We start from the raw sequence: 16,538 nt of genomic DNA, 5'->3' as shown, positions 1-16,538 counted from the left end.
GGCCCCAAAACCAGAGAGTTAACAAACTTCACAAGTTACACCAGGGCAGAACTGTCCTGTCTCCACAGGGCTTCCTCCCCCAACCGCATCCTTTGCTATTCTTCCCACGTGGGTCAAGTGTCCACCTCATCAGTTCATTGAGCATCAAGCCTGCATTATTCAGTTCAGGGTACTTGTGTTTGAGATATTCCTTGGAAAGGCTTGGAGAGCCTCTGCTCCCAACTCCCCTTTACCAAGTTTTGTCTCTCACCATTGTTCATGCTTCCCTTGGGATGCTTCTCTCAATCTTTGTTTCAGGGAGTTACAAGCTGTCTTTTACATACGTGAAACCTAAAAGCTGACACCATCAGAGGTGATGGTGACAGGGTCACAGTGTCGCAAGCTGCGAAGAATCTCGCTGCAAGAGGCAGTTGTGCTTACGGCAGACAGGGATCTCTCCCTTGTTATGATCCATCTACCAAGGCCTAACCCTGCAGGGACAGCACGCTTTGCAACAAGTCCCATAGGTGAGACATAGGATTTAGTCTGCCGGGGAGAAAGTGCTGAAACTCAGGCAGGCACAGTGTGATCGTGTCCCTGTTGGTAATCCAGAGAGGTTAGTAAAGCACAGATCGCAGCAGACCTTTCTGGGAATTGCAAAGGTTAAGTGAAACATCCTCAACCATTTTGACATGCATCGCATCAAACATGGTGCTTCAGCAATGTTTCTTACGCTGATTATTTTGGTAATCACTTCAAATTCTGTAATACTGCCTGAAAAAAAAAAAAACCACAGTGATTTCAATAACCCATTTAAGTCTCATGCAATTGTGCTTTTTCTGTATTGCTGAAGAAAGATGATTCCTTGATAATTGTGTAAAGGGTTTGACTCAGAAGGTGCATTTTTATGGTGTATTTTCTAATAAGGAGCACAGCTTTTATATGAATTTATGTAAGCAGTGATATACCAGCTGTTCAAATTTCAATTTTTGCCCTTTAACTTAAAAATACGATTTAAACCTTTTTGATGAAGGGCTTTATATGCTATTATTTGCAATTTGCCTTGTGATATATGTGAAACATACAGTTCCATCCATCAAAACCCAAAATCCCCTCAAATGATGTTACTGATTTGAGACTATTTCCTTAAAAATACAGGGTATAGGGGAAAAGCAAACTCTTTCAAAACATTTAGAGCGTTTAAGTCCACTTTGGTAAAAGCGTTGGCTGCAGCTAGTGAGTTGAGCTGATTCCCCCCCCCCCGCCTTTAAAGAATTTAAAACTAGGCAAGTGGGCGGGGTCCTGCTGGGCGAGGCCTTAGGGGAGGCCACGCCCCCGAACTACAATTCCCGTCAGGCCCCGCGGCGCGCGGGGGAGGCCGGGACGGAGGCGGGCGGTTCGCAAGCGGCGGGAGGCCGCCATGGAGGAGAAGCTCCAGCGGGTACCGGTGGGGCCGGGCCGGGCCGGGGCGCGGTTGTCTCGGTGCGGGGTTTCCTGGAGGTGGGCCCCGTCTTGGGGCCGTCTTAGGCCGGGCCCGGCTGCCCCTCACCCGCCCCGGGGGCCCAAGGCCTAGCGGTGGGGGCGCCGGGTCTCCCCCCCCGACACACACACGCACCCCGGGCGCGGAGCCGGCCCCGGTGCGTTGTCGGAGCCCTCGTCCCGCTCTGCCGGCAGCGCCTGTCTAGGCCCTTCCACACCCGAGCCGTGTCGCTGAAGGCTTTGGGGGACCCTGGCAGCTCTTGCTCTGCTTGTCCGGCGCTGGGACGTGCGAGGTTTAAGGGCAGAAACGAGCCCGTGTCGGTTTCTTGCCCCTCTGAGCGCTGGGGGACCGGCAAGATGTGGTCCCTGGTGGGTTTTGCAGCAGCGGAGCCTCCCTTCGCCCGCTTCATCCTCTGCTGCCTACTAGATAACAGCCCCAGCTCACTGGCCTTTAAGCATAAGGCTGGTTGAAGACGCTAGGTTATGGAGGTCTTGGGCGCCTGAAGTTTTACGCATTTCAAATCTTTCTCGCTGGAGAGAGTGGCAGAAAGATGTAATTCATCCTTTGTTGGGAAACTTGGCTTTCTTGCAGTATTAGAGTTTTCATCTACACGTAATTAGTGCTGTCTGCTTCTGAGGGTTTGATGGTTTTCTCCCCGCAATAGTTCAGGGTGGTGTTTGCTGTGTGCAGTGTATGTAGCTGAGGTGCTGGTACAGTGGAAGCGTAAAGAAGGATATGCTAGAAAGAAATGTCTTTTTAAGTTATAAGGCTGGGTCCTTTTCTATCAGGTTGCTTAAAGAGCCATAGACAAGAATTTGTTACCTCAGTGTTGAACTTCCATGTGTTCAATTATTATCAGTCACAATCTCTCTCCCATTTCTGACCTTCTTTTCAGTGGTAGAAACTGTGCTCTGCAGGGCTCCTGCCTGCGCACTGAAGTAACCCTTTCTGCCCTGCTAGCCCATAGAGACTGTTCCCAATGATCGTGGTTTGGGCAGTTTTATCCCATGCTGCTTTAATGCAGTTTTTATCAGCTGCCCAAATACCCATTTAACATCTCTTGGATCATTAGTGTGTCTGTAACAAACATGTCATGTGAATAAAAAGATTAAAATTTCATCATCTGGAGATAAGCAGGTGTCCAGAGAAATGAGGGAGATTAAAATGGAAATGGTTTTCTAAACTACAGAGGGTGTTTGAAGAAGAGACAAAGGAAGTTGAATTCCCTTTTTCCACCCATGCCTCAACTGATATAGCAGGAGTTATTCTTCAGGAATGCAGAGCTTGCAGCACTTTATATTTTTCACATCTATCAGCTATTTTCTGTCATTTCACTTGACCATTAACTCTGTTTTTTCCCTTCTCTGGCAGGTTACTTTATGGCTGAAGAAAATATATGGGAATCGGCCTGTTCCACAGTACGAAGTGAATGCAAGGACAATTGATATCTTGTATGAGCTTGTAGAATGCAATGAAGCCAGAGACAGGGATGTTTCTTTGCTGATAGAGGACATGAAGCAGAAGGCAACAGAATACGAAGCAGAAGGTGAGTTTGAAGCTCCAGTTCTCAGTTCCATCAAAGTTAGTTTTTCTCAGTGACCCTGAAGATTGTCTTTGTTAAAATCTTTCAAACAAATATATATAGAAACGGACTGAGCTTTTGTTCTGGTACAGCTTTTACTACAATGCATTCCATGCCTTCTTTTCAGCAAAATTTACGGTGACATAAGGTTGATCAAGAGCAATTTTTTAAGCCATCTTGAGCAGGCTGTAAATACGGACAAGCAGATTAATTGCTAAAACCTCCCAGCCTGCTGGGCTGAGTAGCACAGCATTGAAATATTGGCTGGATAGACAGGGAAGCAACCCTACAGCTGATTTAAGAGTCTGAGCTGGTGCTAATCCACTGTTAAGCAAAGCGCTTGAGGAATCTGAAACAACAGTGAGATGATTAAGTTATGCTCGAGCTGTCTAGAGTGAGTGTTTAATAATGTGGGTTTTTTTGGAGCAAGTGAATGGTCCAGGGGACCATAATTACATTTTTAATGCACATGTTAAAAGAGAGATTCCCATCTAGGCCTTAAAGAACAGTAAAATGAAATTACTAATTTGGGTTGTATTTGTTTTTCAGCTAACTATCTAGAGGGCCTTCTTGCAGAAAGCCTGGGTCTTTCCCTATCCAGTCTGTCCAGCGAAGGCACCAGCTACCTCAGTGTCTTGGTAGACAGCGCAATGACACTTGAAACGAAGGACACTTCTCTTGCTAGGTAATTATTCCCACTGTGCATCAGGAGTGATGGTCTGTGCTGTTTCTCTTTGGTTTTTCAATTCAACAGTTTCAAACTTGACTCTTGTACCAGGAACCTTACTTGTCCAGCTTCTTTCACACCGCTTGGGCAGCTTTGGAGGACAGGAGAACTGAGCACAAAGCTCTAACTCTTGATAATCCCAGCAAAGGAAGTCTCTGAAGCCTGAGAGGTGCCTCAGCCACAGTTAATTCCCTCTTTTGCCCCTGCTTTTGTGGTGAGTGGCTGCAGGATGCCGCCACTCAGACTGCCATGCCAGGTAGCACAAGCTAGAGCAGGTTTCGTACTGCTTAGGCAAGGACTGGGGATCTGTAACTGGTCTTTGTCTCGGCTCCTCTTTCTTCCCTCTCTTGCCTGGCCTCAGTTAATGTAAGGAGATTTCCTTGGCTCAGCCACAGAGAAATGGCAGCTGTTAGTCTGCTTTTCCTGGGCCCCTCTCCCTAGCCTGGCTTTGACCCATAACACAGCAGGTTTGTGCTGAGCACTGGCAGTCAGGAAGGGCCGAAATCTGCCTTGGAATCCAATTTTTGTATGATGTTCAGGAGCTTGGCTCTTGCAGCTCTTCCCCTGAGCTGGAGGGGATAGCAGCTTTGAACCATTTGGGAAGAGGAAGAGACTGAAATACTGCTGGGCATATCTCAGGGACGTGAGTTTTCAGGGACTGAACACAGTTTCTCTCAAAGGCAATTTGGCAGGCCAGGAGTGGAGCATCTGATCATGTCAAACCCAGTGGTTATATTCACTAGAGCGCTAGGTCTTGTTTACTTCCTCCTACTCAGATTGCTGGGCCGTTTCTGCTTCCGCACGAAATCTTTGTTAGTTAAGGGAAGCAAATACCCTTAGTTACTTATTTTACTTTCCTCCTCTAAAATAGCTGGCAGTTATCTGATGTATTATAATATGAGAACAAAAAAAAAAAAGTCATTTGTGGAAAGTGTAGAGAAAATAATAATTCTGAGTTTCAGAAGAGCTGAATCCTGAGCATTCCCACTGAATCTCTTTTTTTCACCAGTTTCTTCTCTGCCATCAATGATATGACTTCGGAGCTGTATGCAACAGAATCAAAAAACAGAGAAATGGAACTGGAATTGAGCAACCTCAGGAAAAAACTAACTGCAGCGGTGATGCTGGAAAAGCAGTTAGAGGAGTGAGTAATGGATGAGAAAGGGGAAAGATGTAAGCAATACTGCTGATCTCTGCAATGTGGAACATTGGTTGTGATAACCAACACAAATAGTTTCAGATTTTTGACACATCTCTAAGTCACAATATTGAAAGCCATGTGCTGTGGACACATTCAGTAATCAAAGGAGATTCGGGATACAATCAAACTCATTATTTTAAACCAAAAATGGTCTACAAGCAGTTGTCAGATACGGGCTTGCATCCTCCACCGGTTACCTTCGTCTGAGGGTGAAGGCAAACCTGATTTTCTTACCACACTTAGTGTGGGCTCTGAAGTCAGAGTGAAGGAGTCAGGCAAAACAAAACCTGTTCCCAGGTAAGAATTTCCTTTAACCAGTGTGTGGGAGACTTTAAAAAAAAAAAAAAAAAAAATTGGTATCAAGTCTGTTCCCTAGAGGATGTAATCTGAGGTGCTTTGCCAAGCACAGCAGGATCAACCCCTGCCTTGAGTGGGGATTGACCCAGATGATCTCCGCAGCCTCCTTCCAGTCCAATTATTTTCTGGGTTTTGTCTTTTAAGGTAGTAATCGTGACACTGCTTGTAGCAAAGATACCAGACCTGTATGCTTTGTGCAGGTTTGTCATGGCCGCTCTCTGTGATTCTAAGTTTAGCTTGCGTAGCAGGTCTCTAACTAAATTAGGGAATTATACAGAAGGCTATTACTCTTTGCTTTTATGCAGCTGGCTTTCCCCTTGGCCTCTTTTTTTTCCCTGGCCTTTGGGACTCTGGATGTAACAGCTGTGGATGTTTCCACTGGGAAAACTCACAGGGAAATGCAATTTTTTGTCCATTCTCTCCCTTCTTGTGTCGGTTGTATTACAGGTTTTAGCTTGAGCATAGATAATTAAGCAGTATTGATATACTGGTATCTCTTTGAATATAAAAGTTTGTTTCTGTTTGTATTTTTTTTTTTAAGGGATCTTAAAAAAGCAGAGGAACTTCTGGAGGTAGAAAAGGCCAAAGCTGACAGCCGATCCCAGAACTTGAAGTTTCTGAAAAATAAATCTGAGGATTTAAAAATCAGGATCAAGGCTGCTGAGGTAGATGGAAGGAATTTTCTAACAAGGCATTGTGACAGGATGGCACAGTCATGGTTGGTTGGGACCAAACATGTAGTTACAGAGACATCCCAGGAGCTTCCTAAACGCCAGGTCTGAGGACTCGTGCTAACAGGACAATGTTTTACAACACTTCAGTTGTTCTTGCTATAGTCATGGTCTCTCCCCAGGACATCCTATGATAAATGCAGAGACACTTTCTCTTCTTTCACTGGGAACTGCATTAGCTTGGACTATCTTGTGCTTATTGTGAGGTACTGTCCTATAGGAGTATACAGACAGCTACCAGTAGAGCAGCAGATTCACTGAGGTAAACTGTGTGTCAAAATTCTGAACATAGCCATTTTTTTGAAATTAATAAATGATTAAACACAGAAGGCAGAAGTTCCGCTGTCGTCTTGACATTTCCTATAATGCTTTATTTAACACTTGGATGCTGTCCGATACCTTGACAAATATGAGATGGAAAACATTGTTGATGACATTTTACTGAGAAGCCTCTTCCCAGCCTTGCCATGTGCTCTTCTCCCAGTAGTTTTCTGGAAAGACTTGTTATTCTTGATACAAATTTTCGTAGCAACTGATTTCATATACTAGCTATAGCTGTGGTTCAAATAGATATTTCTGGTGTTGTCAAACTGCATTCTTGTTGGCCTGTTTAGATCAAAACCCAAGGAAATGGTAAAAATCTTTCTCCTCCCTGTTGTATTTTGTGGTCAGTTATGAACGAACCCTTTCCTGTTTGTAGGAGCAGCTTGCTGCCACGGGGTTGGACCAGTCGCTGACACACGAGTCGCTCATGAGCCTGTCTGAGGTAGGTCTTTTGGTACAAGATGGATGTTTCTACAGTGGTACAGAGCAGGCTTGTTTGTTGGGTGGTTTCAGGAAACGTAGTTTGCTGTTTGATTACGTGAACAAATATTAATGGTAAAAAGAAGCACAAATAGAAATCTTGTAGATGGTTATCTCTGAACTTGAGTATGTTGGATAGCTTTGTCTCTCCTGGAAACTGAGAAGCATCTGGGTGCTGAAGTCGTACCTTTTCTTCAGGGTTAGATGTGGGCTTATTTTGGAGTTGGGAAGAAGCTTTCCTTCTGGAACTGATTGAGGGGAACAATTGGAATCTTTGGTTTTGTTGCCTTTTGTTTTTCCCTCTTTTCTCTGTCTGCCTCTGTAATTGGGAATATAGCCTACTAGAGAATTTCCACAGAATAAATTCCCTGCCACTGAAAGAAAATTGGCAGCCCGTGATCTGTGTTATAAACAGTGGATATTCTGTGGACTATATCCTGTTACATGGCTACCTGAGTATTGCAATTATTTGGTAGAATGACCCAGGCGATTCTTTCTAGTTTGTGTGAAATAAATCTGCTTTCAAATGCTTCACAGTGAGGGGAGGAGGTCAAGTGAAACCCAAATTCTGAACCACTGTGTGCTTTTTTTTTTCTTGTGTCTTTTAAATGTAACTTTTCTCAGCTGTATTGTAAGCCCAGTGAGATAATTTGTTAAAGGAAAAAGCACATGTGTTTGTGTTGTTCTGTCTGCACTCACTGCATTTTAATATTATTTGCTATTACTGTAATGAGAACTTAGTCTTTCTCCCCATTTCTTTTTCTAGCTTTTCCTGCAGGTCGGTTAAGTTGAACAGTGGGACAGGTTTCCTGATTTTCATGTTGTCATTCTCATGAAGCAGCACTGGGTGGCAATGTTTACATTGCACAGTGTTTCAGAAGCATACTAGCCAAAAATAATTTCTGTTGGAATTTTACATAGAAAAAGTCATAGGCAATTTTCTAGACCTGTCATCTTCTAGAACCTGAGTGTAAGGGCAGGTTTGACTCCCTGACATTTCTGTGTCTGCTTTGCCAAGAGCTCAGTGAATTGAGCAGCACAAATGACTTATCTTTGGAGCGCTTTAGTTTTTTTGTGGGGTTTTTTTTCACTTTTAAGTTGATTATTTGGAAAGAGTTGAGGACTGTGGAAGGTACTCAATTTTCAGCCCCTAAGAGAAATTATCTCCCCTTGTTAACAGAATAAGCAAAGCAGTGCAAGTGTAAGGGTTGTCTTTTTTTGTGACCACATGTGCAAAACACAGAAGCCATAGGCATGAAAGTGTATCTCCTTCCTTGGGGCTCAGTCCTCTCTGGCCTACAGAGAAAATCCTCTATCTGGTGGATTCTCATTTCAAATCCCCTCTCCTTTCAGGGAGGTGAGATCAGGTGGTTATACTGTAAGAAAAGACATCTGAAGATGTCTTGAGAACGAAGAAAAATTCATTGATACCTCTGTGTAAAATTTGAGCTGGGTTTGACTGATAACGGAATGAATAACAGAGCTTTCGTCTTCCATGGGTTTTAAGAAGGATTGTGAAAGCTCTCCCCAACATCTGTGGATTCTGAAATGCTGTAGATAATTGTGGATCTATTTCACTGATTTACGTCACTTCTACAAGTAAGACTATAGAATATAATCTGCCTTGCTCTCTTCACAGAAACTGGCTGGACTGCAGGAAGAAATTGTGCCTTTGAAGAAGAAACTGGAGTCCTACCTAGATTTAACTCCTGTAATTCTTTTTTCCACTGTTCTATTGTATTTGCCATTAGATTAATTTTGATGGACTTCAGAATGTAAAGGCTATTGTTGTGATGATTTCAGTGAACAGGCAGATGTCCTACAGGTCTATTAATGGTGTAAACAGAAGACTTTACTTAAACAGGAGGCTATTTATTAATCAAAGCCAAGAAATTATGTATGCTTACCCGGCAAACTTTGCTCTAACAAAATGCACAGATTTGCTGGGTAAGCTCAGTATCGAGGTAAATTAGCTAGAAGTTGGACAAAGAAATGTGGAAGAAAATATAATTCCTTAGTATAACAAATTTTTTGAGATTTACCAATATATTAGCTGTACATGTCATCAGGCTGTCAATATGGTGGACACAGCACATTGTGCAGGGGTTGGAGCTCTGAGCAGGATTTTAATGATTATGACGAAATAGCCAAATGTAGGTGTTGTCCCCTAAACAAGTACTCTAGCTAGTGTGAGTACAGGCTGCTTCATAATTTTGTTTGATTTCTCTTGAGGATGCTGGGTACTCAGCTCTCTGAAAATGCAGGTTTCTCATTTAGGTGACCAAATTGCAGTTTTGAAAGCCCCTGTCTCTGTATCTCTTCTTCATTTTATATTTTGGCCATTGTCACTATTGGTCCCTGTGCTAGGAGTTACTATCAGACTGCTGTGGGAAGCGTCTTTTATAAAGGGGTTCTACTTTTTTCAAATTAGAATGCTTGTTACAAAAGATTGTTCCAGTTAAAGGTGATTTTGTGAACAACGTTGTAGTGGCTTAAAGAAATCATGGGTAAACAAGGCTTTAGTCCATGAAACAGAAGGCCTTGGCTTTGTGTGGCATCGGTACATCGCCACCTGTGATACTTGGGATGACTGAACCCAAGTATTTCCAGTCTCCTTTGGAAGGCTGCTATTCCTTTTACAGATAGGTATTAAGGACTCTTTGTCATTCAGGGGAGAAGTAGCAAAAACTGGAGTGTGATTAGTTGAATGGGTTTTTGTTTTATTAAATACGATTGTAATTGTTTATAGTTTTGTATTTGAGTTACCTGATAGGTCCCCTGTTACCTCCTCATCTGAGCAGCCCACAGCCTTTAATAGAGCTAACCTCAGACCTTTCTGTGTAAGAGGTGAAAAAGATTTACTCCAGCTCTTACAAATGAGGCATAGAGGTCCAGAGAAACCAAGAGACTTGTGCAGGAACCCATAGAAACTCTGAGATTAATCACGTCTCTTGTATTATGAACTAGGGACCTGTCTGCTGGGCCATGCTTCTCTCTTCACCTCTTTAGCTCCTCCATCGAGTTCCTGCCTCTCAACAACTACTACTGTCTCCCTCCTAGAAGAAAAGGATGAAGGGAGAGAGGGTGGCACTGCTTCTCTTTTAACTCCATCTTACTCAAAGAGGCAGCTGCCTTCTTTCCTCAAGCAAAACAGGACATTCAAATTGAATTGGGTTCCCCCCTCCCTCCCATCTTCTTGTTAGTGGAGACAGGGAGAGCCCCGGTGCCTCGCTTCTAGTGCAGGCAGAAGGAGGGAGGAAGGTTTGTCCTTGCAAGCTTATTGTGCTTTGGAAAATTCATGCACAGATAAGTTTAAAATCCAGTTCCTTGATGGGTTTGGAAAATTGCTAAAAATGTTTTGGTGTGGGGGGTTTTTTTTGAGACTTTAGGCCATACCAGATTTTTGAAAAATATGTGATTACTCAAACCAAACTGATAGTAGGCTTTTAATTTCAGTACCTTATGGATGTGAAGGGTGTACACAAAACTGATTTCGTTATCCCTGAATTCCCCTGCAGCACATCATTAGACTCTTGCAATGATGCAGGGACTCTTTTTCCAGCTGAAATTGATTTTTATGTCACTTTCTCTCAATAGAATCCTTCCCTTGCACAAGTGAAGATTGAAGAAGTAAAACGAGAACTGGTAAGAGCTTTTTATCTTTCATGGAGATTTAAATGAGTGCTGTCGTTCCAAAACAAGCTATATATATTGGTTGTGGATTTATCTACCTCAGATTATAGTCTTAATGATCTCTAGAGGGAAATTCTGCTCTGGTAAGGCAGAAGCTGTGCATATTGGTAGGAGGAACTGGTGGAGGAATGATATCTAAGCTGCAAAGGCAGTTGGGCATAATGGTATCAGTGGGGATTAGGTATCTATATCCCTCTGGATTTTGTCTGCTTCACCTGTCAGAATGTTTATTCACTCAGCTGCGTTGCAGCTTCTTGGTCTCACAACCTTCCTTGCTGCTCCTGAACTCTCAGAGGGCTCTAGGGCCTGTATTTTATCTAACAGCTGCCTTGTAGACTGCAGTGGGGACTTTCCCCTATAAAACATAATGCTTCTTTCATCTGTGCTTGTGTAATTTGCAGGTGTGGTTTTTGGGAAACGTTCACATAAAGCTGTTTGGGGAGTTCATAGGCAGCTTTTCTGAGTGAGCTGGGCCACATTTGAGCATAAAACCTGTCTGTTTCTTTGGGCTACTGTCTGCTTGCTCATAGATAAAGCACAAGGTATTCAGTGATAAGCCTTAAAGCTGTGATAAAAAAATCACAGCTAATTGAGAGTATCTTGTACATTTTCAGGTGGGACTGCTCAGGTTGGTAAGCCACTTGTTTTTGATTCAGAAATACAAGCTCACCTTACCAGGCTGAGGCTTTTACCAGGTCAGAATACTCACCTCAGGAGAGTGTTCAGCTTGAAGGCGTCTAATATCCCATTGGGGCACAGTGTAAAGGCAACTGAGCTTGTTTAGCCCTTCATTTGGAGATTTCTCTGTAGTTGTCTACAGAGGCTGCTGCCATTTGCAGTAGTGAGACCTTCCAGTTCAATACCTGGGTTAATCTTGGGTTGCTAATAATATCCCAAGGTTTGATCATTGTAGATATGTTTGTCTAACAGGAACGTAAGAAAACTGTTTCATGGTCACTGATTCCTCTTGGTTTTCTCTCCCACTAGAATGCCTTGGAGGCTGAGTTCTCAAAGCAGATTGATATGCTGACTCTTGAGATGCCAGAGCCCAGCAAACTCCAGTTCAGCTGAAGTGGCCTGTGTGGAAGATTTTCCTTCTGTTGTCTATTTATTTGCACTAGTAAAACATTTTGGAGTTCTTACGTACTTCTGCAGCTTCCTGCCTTACTCTTCTTGCTGTTGGATGGCACAGTTGTGACCTTCCAGCAAGCATGCTCATTTTTTAGGGGTTCATGTTGCCTTGTATTTGTAAATGTTACCTGTTTTTCATAAAATAACCCCCAAACTTACTGTTTTCTTTGTCAGTTCTTTTTCCGTATGTGACACACACCTGTAACTGGACTCCAGATGGCACCTTCACCAGGAGATGTCCCTGTGAGGATTTGTTTGACCATTACCACTTAGAATTGAACTGCTCAGGAAGTCTACTTTTCTTCTTTTTCCCAGTCCAGGCTCTGGACTGTGCTTTTTCCTGGAGTCCTCTCTTTGGTGGTACAAGTACAGTGATGACAGACTTTCTTTACATCTGCTAGGTCACTGGCTTTTGCTCCCTTGTTTTGTTTTCTCTTGTCATTTCAGGGTTGGGGACACATAATTTTTTTTTTTCCCACTAATAGCTTGTGTGATGTTTACTAAGTTTGTGAAGATGAGTTCTAGAATCATACCTGGAGTGCTTCTTAGTTTGAGCACTTTAAACAGAAGTGAACAGTTAATTTTCTCCTTAATGTCCTCAGCAGGGATTTGATATGTGAATCAAAGTGAACAATATGGAAATTGTGATCTAGGGCTCAGGATAGGAGTTCCCATTGCCTTCTAAAGCCCTGCAGCATCCGAGACAGCCCACAGAGGAGATTTTCTTGTGTGTCTGATGGCTGTCTACCTTTGCGGAAAGAGGTCGAGCTCTGACCATGTTTCACGTGGGTCGTAGTATTGGTTTCACGGATCAGCGAATTGTACTGCTCACACAGGTAAGAGCTGAGCTGAGGTGTAGCAGCATCAACCTCCTAAGGTTCAGTAGTTTTCGTTGAGAAAATGGAAGCTCACAGCACTAACCTGTAAGGTTTGCCCATGTTCAAGGCTCCTAGAGATAGCAGTCTACTGCTGACTACTTGTTGTTTCTCCTTACATTAATAAATAAAGCTGAGCTAAGCACATGGAAGTAGAAAAATAGCTGTATGGATAGTGAAGCGATAGCTTTAAAAACAAAACCCAGCTTTATAGTAAGACCTTTCTAGGCCTGAAAATACATAAATATTTTTTTAGAACCACTGTGGGATGTGATCATTCTGAAGCTAGATTGTCCCTTCCAATTCTACCTCAAATGTCATCTTCCAAAAGGGTCCCCAGAGCCCTCCTCTTACGTCCATGCCACCACCACACCAGCCTTAAAACACCTCAGCTTTTAAAGTTGTTTTGTATTAAAGCCAAAATAGGAAAATCTCCTGTGGATGGGGAAAAATGAAAATCTAGATATAGTGGCAGCGCTTAAGGACATCAAGCAGGGACTAGGGCTTGTTTGTACTGGGCAAAGTCCAGACAAATAGCAGCAGTGCTCTTGGTGACAATTTGTAGCTACATCTGTTTATGATTAGAGTTGCAAAAGATTATGGTAATGATTTAGCATGGTGTGCCTGTCCCCCGGAGCTGTTACTTCACTGCAGAAATTGATTTCACTGTTTTGTAGGAAGAGATTCTTACTATGGCTTCATGTCCTCCCTTGAAGCAATAGGATCATGAGATCTGTGTCTGATTATGCTTAGGGTGTAGCTCTGATTTCTAAGAAGCCGCAAGCTCGGAATGACACTGGTGTCGGTAAAGTGCCACAGCCTCCTCACCTTGTGACCTTCTTCACCTCATTTCTTTCACTGTGATGGGGAAGAATTGAAGGATGTTCAGAGAGCTGCTGCTTATGGGAATCTTTGTTCTCATCTTCCGTACACCAGTGGGAGTTGCTGTTCACTTTCAGGTTTTTAAATCAAGACATTAGGAAAGGGTTAGTTACCTTAGTTTCATGGCTGTTTATCTTCAGTTCCTTCTGGGCTAGAAATCAAGATGGCAAAAGCAAGTGGACAAGCTGCCTTTTGTACAGGTAGGCTAAACTGGCTAAGGGAAATTACCTCAGAGGTAACTGATGTGAAATCTAGAGCAGGCACAGTTGTGCAGGGATGACTACAGGTACAGCTGCCTCTTGCCAAAAAAACACCAGAAGGTGGCAAGAGAGTAGTCTTTGAATCTGGAAAGAGCAAGAGCATAATCTGATTGTTCCTCTTGTGGAAGGGGAAAGAAGTCATAATCTTGAAAGGCATCAGAACATAGCTGGGTAGACATCAGAGAATGATTTAACAAGAAAGCCATTGTAAGGCACTGGAGGTCATGGCCTGACAGTTAAGGAATCTTAATCTTAATCACTGGGGGCTTTTAAGACCAGATCAGAAATGCTTTGCTTATGTGTTTATAACATGAAGGAGCATTGATTGTGCTTTGGGATAGAAAGATGGATTAGATGAGGGCTCGAGGATGCTACCAGCCCTGCTTTTCAATGAGAGCTTTAAGAGTTACTCAGCTAATATTGGATGAAGGCTTTTTAATGCACACGCGTAACCATGACTCAAGGCTTGGGAGGATTTGCCGGGACTGTGGCGCTCCCTTGGCACCACTTCATTGTAACACCGCACCAGTTGTGAAACCTGGGGAGTGTTTTCCCCCTGTGCCCGCAGGGCAGCTGCACCGCTCCCCGGCTGCTGCTGTTTCGCAGCATGTGCTGTGTCCCATTCATTGGCAAAGAGCCTGAACAGAGACAGCGGCAGGGCCAGACTGACTCAAGAGCTGCCCAGAGATAGCCAAGTGTTGCTTCCTAGCATTGAAAATGCAAGGAGAAAAAAAATAGCCAGCAGCTGCATTTGAGCTGTGTGCCACAGCTGTGCCATCTGCAGCACATGCAACATAAATCAGCAGCCAGTTGTCAGGTCCGACAGTTCAGCTTTTGATGGATATGGGGAAAGTCAAATAAACAAGCTTTATGCAGCCAGTGGTCCGTCAGTAAGATTTCTCAGCTCTTCATTGTGCATTTGCATGGGCAGAGCGCCTTGCAGGGCAAGCGGAGGTGTCCTTCCTCGCTGTTGGTGTTTTGGGGCGGTACAGCTTTTCCAGCGCAGGGATGGGATGCCGGCACAGGAACGCCTCACAGAGGTCCTGCCGAGACAGGAGCACGCCAGTCTGAGTGCTTGGCTGAGAAAATGTTAGATTTTGGGCTTCGCTCTCTACCCTGGCAGCTGTTGAGTGTTTCCACAGAGGTCACGCTGGGTGGTGAGGAGCTGCGGCAGCCTGGAGGGAGACTGCCAGCTGGACCCCTCGGCTGTTGTATGTTATGAAATAATCGCCCAACTGAGAATGACACGAATGCCTGGAGAGGCCTCCGCTGCTTCAGCCTCACTTCAGATTACATCAGCTGCTCTGCTCTGAACTCCCAGCCTGATTTTTGGAGACGCCCGTCTACTAACACCTGCAAGCTGAGAGCAGTTGTGCTTGCCGGGAGCTTTGCGTGGGGGTCCCGCAGCTCCGGGGCAGCTGCCCACGGTGTGTGACGCTGTGGGGCTGGAGCCAGAGCCAGGCTGAGCTGCAGACCCCTCAGTTTTACAGATGAAGTGTGAAAGATGTGTGCGCTTTATCACCGTGTGCTCAATTCCTCCGCCTGGAAATTGTGATGATCCAAATTCCACCTGAAAAAAAAAAAATCAAAATTATCCACTAGATGTGAAAACCAGGGGTCAACCTCAAGTGTAAACTTGTATATGTTTTACCACAAAGGGACATACTGTTCTTATCAGGCCAATAGGCAAAATAATAATGGCTTTAGGAAAAAAATTAGAATTCATCCCCAGCTTGGCTAGGGGATAGAGATTTATTTAAAACAAAGCATTTAGGTACTAAAACCAGAACAATAAAAATAAAATGCTGGAGAAATGCAAAATACATGAAGCAAATTTAAGGCTACTGAGCTGAAATATGTATCTGTTTACTCAAAATGCATTTAATCAAAAGAAGCGGATGGAATCTTTTGGCTATATATTTTGGCTAGTACTATAGAAATACTCTATTTGTTGCAAACATTTCATTCTGGTTGCTTTTCAAGTTTCCTTTGACGAACAGTATTCAAAATTTTTTTTCATATTAATCCTTTAGTAGATAGAGAATATTAACATGGGACTTTGTAATTAAATACGATTTTAAAAATATTAAAGTGGTTTCAGTATTTATTTAAAAAGTAAGTTGGTTGCATTTTACACCGTCTCCAGTAAAAAACTCCAATACTCTTCCAATACAGGATTCTGTTTTGGGAACTTACAAGCAAAAAATGCCTGTAAGCATACTTAAGATTTTTTTAATTGCATCTAGTACTAAATAGGTCTTACAGGTATAGGAGAGATTTTGTATTTCTGAGCTATTCTTTGAATTTTTAAATTACAGGGTCAGTAGTGAAACAATAGTAATCCTGGTCCGTGCTGCCTTGCACGCTGCAGGAAATCCTTCAGTTTGTCTCTGAGTACACAGCTGCTGTTAGTAACTTCAAGTGGCTTTAGAAATATTTTTTGTTTTCTTATACGCTCGCTTCATTAAAAAATTCAGTACTGGGCTGAAGTTTTCTGCTCTTCCAATTCAGAAATATTTGTTCTGAAAAAAAACCCCACAAGCGAATAAGCAGAGGCTTTACCAGTAAGCGTGTGTTTAAAGTAAAACTTGCGGTTCCTTCTCTCCTTGCTGGATACTACCTACGTGGGAGGATACAGCACTACCTCCATCTGCCTTGGAGTCATTCAGCATTACACCGTCCTTCCTGAACCGTGTAATCTCTGGTAAAAAAAAAAACAAGCAACAACTCCAAAACTATGACCTAATCTAATAAACGCTTCCTCTAGCCCCTTGCTTAAATATGCCTTTAATGCTAATTAAGCAGCATAGCACAGCTGCTTAATTAGCCAATATTG

The 16,538-nt window shown here is 43.3% G+C and overlaps 1 protein-coding gene across 1 annotated transcript; it reads left to right on the top strand.

Annotated features, from left to right (window-relative positions):
- The first annotated feature begins 1,352 nt into the window (after window positions 1-1,352).
- On the top strand, window positions 1,353-11,843 carry HAUS1 (HAUS augmin like complex subunit 1). Its single transcript, XM_075020361.1, has 9 exons — window positions 1,353-1,420; window positions 2,831-3,005; window positions 3,591-3,726; window positions 4,778-4,912; window positions 5,868-5,991; window positions 6,758-6,823; window positions 8,501-8,572; window positions 10,459-10,506; window positions 11,542-11,843. Exons 1-9 carry the CDS (start codon window positions 1,400-1,402, stop codon window positions 11,623-11,625), a joined length of 861 nt encoding a protein of 286 aa, XP_074876462.1. The 5' UTR covers window positions 1,353-1,399; the 3' UTR covers window positions 11,626-11,843.
- The last annotated feature ends 4,695 nt before the right edge of the window (window positions 11,844-16,538 follow it).

Source organism: Buteo buteo, chromosome Z (genome assembly GCF_964188355.1).
Source record: "Buteo buteo chromosome Z, bButBut1.hap1.1, whole genome shotgun sequence".
Taxonomy (NCBI): domain Eukaryota; kingdom Metazoa; phylum Chordata; class Aves; order Accipitriformes; family Accipitridae; genus Buteo; species Buteo buteo.
The sequence above is the reverse complement of the archived record's forward strand: the minus strand, read 5'-3'. Positions and strand labels throughout refer to the sequence as shown.